The sequence below is a fragment of the Catharus ustulatus genome, chromosome 23, assembly GCF_009819885.2.
Source record: "Catharus ustulatus isolate bCatUst1 chromosome 23, bCatUst1.pri.v2, whole genome shotgun sequence".
Classification (NCBI taxonomy): domain Eukaryota; kingdom Metazoa; phylum Chordata; class Aves; order Passeriformes; family Turdidae; genus Catharus; species Catharus ustulatus.
The window spans coordinates 3308548-3314666 of NC_046243.1; the positions used below are offsets into that span (position 1 = coordinate 3308548).

Sequence of the window (6119 nt, forward strand, 5' to 3'; positions counted from 1 at the left end):
GGCCACGCAGAGTCAGGGAAACCAGGGCTGAGTCCCTTGCAGCTTGTGACTCTGGAGCCAGAGGTGCCAGGGAGGGCTCAGAGAGGCTCAGGCAGGGCTGCTCCCCTTCTCCTGCACACACTGACCCTGCTCCTCCTGGCCTGCTCCTGGCCAGGGCACCTGCTGATCTGGACCTGGGCCCACAGGCTGCCTTCCCAGCTGGACCTCAGCCTTTCCCATCCCCATGGACTTGTCAGATCATCGAGAACACCGGTGCTTGAGGCTGTGAGGCTCCCACTGGCCTTGTCCCTTAGCTCCTCTGATTGGTGATTTCTGATTTCCCAAGGACATCTCTGATGGCAGTCAGTGCCTCTGATAAGAACCAGGATCTTGGCCTGGCCCTGGCCAGCTCTCTCCATTCCTGTCAGGGGAAAAGGTGGGGAACAAAAATGAAAACCAAAACAAAAATCAAAACAAAAACAAAAAGAAAAAATCTAGACGGAACCAGCCCATATGCAGAGTCTCATGGGTCCTCTCCAAAGGTCTCTGATGGGATATGCACTCAACAGATCACCCATTGCTGTCCCTGTGCACTGTGGGTGCTCGGAACAAGCCCAGATCTCTTCAGCTTTTTGAGAAGATTGTGACAAAACGCAGAGAATGTCATGAAACACTCTCCAAGCCACAGTCTGTGCTTGTGAAATCAAAAGCAGCAAATGACACAGCTGCAGGCAGGCTGAGGTTTCCTGTTTCAGCTCCACACCACATTTATAGAGGTTATCATTCTGTACCTATCTCCTGCCTGGCCACATCAACTGGTCATCAGGACAGTGGCAGAAGATGCTGCTTCTCCTTCTGATCTCAAGTGCTTTTGTCCTGCCCTGGGCTGGGGCTGGTGAGTACACAGAGAGGGGACTTAGACAAGAACCTGCAAGGGAACAGATGGACACTGAGTAGTCAATCTCAGGCAAGGTTCCTGCTTTGCCTTCTCTCCTATCTCTACTCTCCTACTTTCCTCTCTCCTCTATCTCTCAGCTCAGGGTGTGCCTGAAACCAGTGAGGCATCACAGGCACCAGAGCTGTGCCCTTTGCTGGCATTTCAGTTATCCAGAGCCAGGGGTGTTCAGGCAGCCCAGACAGTGCTGCTTGTCTTTCTCTCCATTGCAGCAGCAATGCTTTGGACAGCCCCAGGAAGGAGAGTTGCTGCTATCACTGGCACATGACACCAGAGGATGACCCTCTCCCTTCATGCAGCCCCAAACTTGACAGGAAATAACTGCAAACATCATATTAACATTTCCCATCTCTCTTCCAGGAAGGATCATTGGTGGGAAGGAAGTTGTGCCCCATTCCAGACCCTACATGGTTTTTTTAAAAATCCAAGTTACAAATAAGACTGGCACGTATCATTCTTTCTGTGGAGGGTTCCTGATTCACCCAGGTGCAGTGCTCTCAGCAGCTCACTGTTTGGATAAAAATGGGTGAGAGCCTGTCTTTCTTATACTGGAGATTTTGTTGAGTCTCACATTTTCCTATAGGGCCTCAGCCCTGGTATTGTCTGAAATAGCATCCTATGACTCTTCATCCAGAGCAGGGATCTTTGGAGCTGAGTGATCCCTGTGAGTTGCATGAATTGTCTGGCAGGAGCTGAGTGTCCTTGGGGACAGGAATGCTCACAGTGGTCTCCAGGGTCATGGATCCTAGCATGGCTTAGAGCTACTGCTGGACAAGAAGGTCCAGTGTCTCCCCTGCCCTGCCTCCCTTTGCCTTCAGCATGGGGCAGCTGCCACCCGTGTGAGTGTGGGGTGAGGGATCCTCAGCTGGGCTGTGGAAGGGAGCCAGGGACAGAGGACAACTTGCTGAGAGCTGCTCTCTGGGGAGGTTTATCCCAGCACCAGCTCCCTGCAGGCCCCTGCACTGGGGGCTGTGTTCCTGTGGCCAGTGCAGCTGGAACATGTTGGTGTTTCCTGGCAGGACAGTGAATGTCACTGTGATTCTGGGAACCCACAACATCCGCGTCCGAGAACAGAGCCAGCAGAGGATCCGTGCTAGAAACTTTGTCATCCATCCCAACTATCATCCTGAAGGCCATGTAAATGACATTGTGCTGCTGAAGGTATGGCCCAACAAATCCTTCCTTCCTAAGGGATCTCCCCCTGCTCACTTCCCCCAACCTCTGAACTTGTTCCTAATCCTTGGCTGGCTCTCACCCCATGTTCTCTCTGCCTGACAGCTGGAGACAAAGGCCAAGATCAATGCATATGTGCGAACAATCTCCTTACCCAGACACAATGAAGGTGTGCGAGTAGGAACTGAATGTGAGGTGGCTGGCTGGGGCCGGACGTCTTTGGAAAAAACCAAGACTGATGTGATGAGGGAGGTGAAACTAAAGGTGCAAAATGACGAACCATGTCAGAAGCAATTCCGTAAATACCAGCCTCAGTCCATGATGTGTGTTGGTGATCAGAACAGGAGAAAGTCAGTTCACAAAGTAAGTGTTGTTTTGGGTTGTGATCGTGGGAGGAGGTTGGGACTGGGCCGTCACCTTGGTTCTCAGGTGAAGATAAAAGGATGCCAGAGGGACCCAGGACCTTCAGAATGAAGAACTGAAGCTCTGAACCTGATGTGTTCCCTGAATTAGGGTGCATTTTCCTACCTATCAACTTAACTTGATTTTTACTTCCTTGGGGATGTTCTATCCAGTCTAGCTAGTGGTATGATGTGTAAATTCTAAAGTTGATCTATGTTCTTTTTGAGCTTTTGATTGTCAAAGAGCCTCGGGTGGGCTCAGAGGAGTAGTGAGGCAGCTACAGACCCTGCAGAGCTGGAGGAGGGGGAGGTGGTTGGAATAGGAGGTTCTTCACATGGAGGGAGCAAAGAGGAAACTTGTTCCTTAAGGCAGGGAGAGCTTGTCTGATGCCTCTCACTCCTCTCACGACACAGGGTGATTCTGGTGGCCCATTATTCTGCAATCAGAAGGCTCATGGCATTGTTTCTCGTGTACTTGAAAACCGCCTCTTCCCTGAAGTATTTACCAGGGTCTCCTATTTTGAGCCCTGGATACGTCAGCAGCTGAGGAGGTTTGCACTCCAAGAGCTGCCTGCCTCTCCATCCTCCCAATAAAATGCTCAGTGCCCCTTCTCCACAGTGCATCAAACACCTGCTGGTGCTCAGAAGCTCTCAGGGGCAGCTGAGCTGGGCTCAGAGAAGCCCCCGTGGTGCAGGCACAGGCTTTTGCAGCAAGGAGAGTCTCCGTGGCAAAGTGAAAATGCAGCTCCTGAGTCCACACAGCTTCCCATTGTTCCCTTTCTCCCACTGCTGCTCCAGCTCTGCTTTCTGGCATTCAATAAAAGCATCTTCAAACTTGCTCGTGTCTGCAGCCTTCTTGGGCACTGGATGCAAACCCTGAGGGTGAGAATGAGGAGATGACACTCCTTGGGAGAAGCTGGGTGAGACTGTAGGTGGGACAGTGCAGTACAGGTGTCAGTCCCCAGATGCTGCCAATGCTCCCCTTGCCTCCATCAGCCTCTTGCAGTCAAGGCAGCAGGTTGATTCAGCAGCCTGTACAGAACATTTATCCAGGCTGTCAGGAGCAGAGGCATCTCCCCATGCAAGGGGAGATCAGGTGGTGTAAGAGCTGAAAGGAGGGATGTGGGAATTTAGACTGGCTTTTAAAAATGCTGTTTATTGTATCCAGATGATTCAGCAATTCACAGGTTGTGGGTGACAAGAGCTCAGCCCACAGCCTGTCAGTCCCAGTTGTGGGTTTGACTGAAGCCAACTCTAGTTCTGTTTGCAATGCCTTATGTACATTTCATTGCTGAGTATCTTAATACATGACAGCCAAAAAATTTTCTGTTGGAAGTGGATTTTTCCTTTGCTCTGAGCTATAAAACCCCATCCAACTCATTTGCTAATGTATCCTTTGGCTTCTCAGTAACCCAGTAAGACTGGCACAGCAATTCTTTTCTTCTATATAAAACTTGCTGCCATTTCCATTTCTTCTTCAGATTCTACATTCAAAGATCTTTCTGCTATACATACATATCTGTGAGACCTTCCTGTCAGATCCCTGTCCACCCAGGCCATGTGAGTTTTCAGTACCAACTTGAAACCCTCTTAGGATGCTTAGCCAGACTAAAGACCAGCCTGTTCACACCCTGTCTCCCCTACAATGTCCCTGAACCTCAGATGAAGCATTTTCATTACAACTGTGAAATGCCTGTGGGTTGAACTGGAAACTTTCTCGCTGATCTGGATCATCTGATCAGACCTGACTGGGCCAGGAGGTGCCGTTGTGGTTTGGTGATGGGATAGAAAGTGTCAGATAAGGCTGAGGCAAAAGCAGTACTGCAGAGATAAGCCTGATCAGTTGTGGCAGGAAGTGTTGCAATTGTTTTCGGCTATTTTTTTTGTTATCATTTCTCTCAGAAGGCCTAGAATGTACCCTCAGCCAGTTTACTGATGTTGCAAAACAGGAGAAAGTGGGCGATACACAAGAAAGCTGTTCTGTCAGTCAGTGGGACCTTGAGTGGCCAGAGATTTGGGCAGAGAGAAACCTGCAGAGGTTCAACAAGGACAGGTGTGGGGTCCTGCACTGGGGGAAGAACAACCCCAAAGCCCAGGCTGGGGGCTGACCTACCAGAGAGCAGCTGTGCAGAGAAGGACCTGGGGGTTTTGGTGGGTGGAAGCTGAGCATGAGGTGGCAGTGTGCCCTCGGGTCCAGGAGGGCCAAAAGGATCCTGAGGTGCATCAGGCAGAATGTGGCCAGCAGGTCCAGGAGGGGATTTGATTTACCAAAATACGAGTATTGGTCTAATACTGATACTCAACTGTGACGCACAAAAGACTCTCTAACAATTTAAAGTTAGAAAGAGTATATTTATTCAACACTGGGCAGCAGCGTGGGGTAGCCCCCTAATACGCACTGCGAAATTACAGGTGGTCACAGAGTCTATTTATTGACAAAACTTTTAAATAAATACATATTCATACTACCAGCCCCTCCCATCCCGTGTTTCCTATGGTAATTAGCTTTAATGGCTATTAAGCATGCGTGGTTGGCTTCTTGAATTAAGTCTGGGGTTGTTTTTGTGGGGAGGGATCCAAAAAGGAGGAAGTAAGGTGAGTCTTCCTCGCCCTGAACTTTCGACCCTTTTCTATTAATGCCAATACAAATGATTTCTGGGGATATTCCAATTTTTCAAAGAATGGGTTTCTGGTTGCGATTGTTCATGCTTCTTCAGGCCTGCTTACCAGTTTCGTCTTTTCCCATTGTAAGCACAGCTGAGCAAACATGAGATGACGGACGATCAATCAATTATTTAAGTTTAACTAAAATCTTAATTGTTCTAAGATTGGTATTTCAACAGAGGCTCTGCTGAGCGCAGCCTGTCCTGACTGCAGCTGGGCTGGAGGTGACCTGTGCCTCCAAAGAGAGGGGCCAGAGCCTGTGAGCTGCACTGAGCCGGCCGGCCCCAGCTGCGTGTCACACTGAGCACTGCAGTGTCCAGCCTTGCCCTGCTCCAGCCAGCCCTTTCCAGGCTGCTCCAGTCTCCACCTGCACCTTCCCAGGACATGGAACACCGCTGATCACAGGCACTGCTGCTCTGACCTGCACGGACAGGGAGATTTCCTCACGGGAACTTGTGGCCAGTGGCACCTCCCTGTAAGAGATTTTGTGTCCTGCTCCGTGCCCCTCTGCAGCGGCCAGGCAGTGTTCAGAGCAGCCCCAGTTCCCCACAGCTACCCTAATTCCCTAAACCTGCCCAGTTCCCCAAAGGTTCTCCAGTTCCCCAGAACAGCCCCAGTTCCCAAAAGGACCCCTAATTCCTCAAAGCTTCTCCAGTTCCCCAAAACAGCCCCAATTCCCCATAGGTTTCCCAGTTCCCAGCACTGCCCCAATTCCCCAAAGGTTTCCCAGAGCATCCCGGCGCTGCTGCCGCAGTCTGGGTGCAGAAGGTCAAAGCCGCAGCAAGGAATCGCTGTGGGATGGGAGCAGCGCCCGGGCTGCCCCACGCAGAGCCCAGGGCCGGCTCTGGGAGCCCGCGGGCTGGGGAGGGAACAGGGCATGGAGAGAAGGAAACTTGCAGTGCTTTGCGCCTGCAGCAGCCGGGGCAGCTGCAGCGGCCCGAGCCGCC

General features: G+C 51.1%; 1 protein-coding gene across 1 annotated transcript; it reads left to right on the forward strand.

Moving 5' to 3' along the window:
• The first annotated feature begins 789 nt into the window (after positions 1–789).
• LOC117006275 (cathepsin G-like) lies at positions 790–3102 on the forward strand. The gene is made up of 5 exons (XM_033078650.1): positions 790–874; positions 1295–1460; positions 1954–2095; positions 2213–2470; positions 2923–3102. The coding sequence occupies exons 1-5, from the start codon at positions 820–822 to the stop codon at positions 3100–3102; spliced, it is 801 nt and encodes a 266-aa protein (XP_032934541.1). The 5' UTR covers positions 790–819.
• Positions 3103–6119: the final 3017 nt, after the last annotated feature.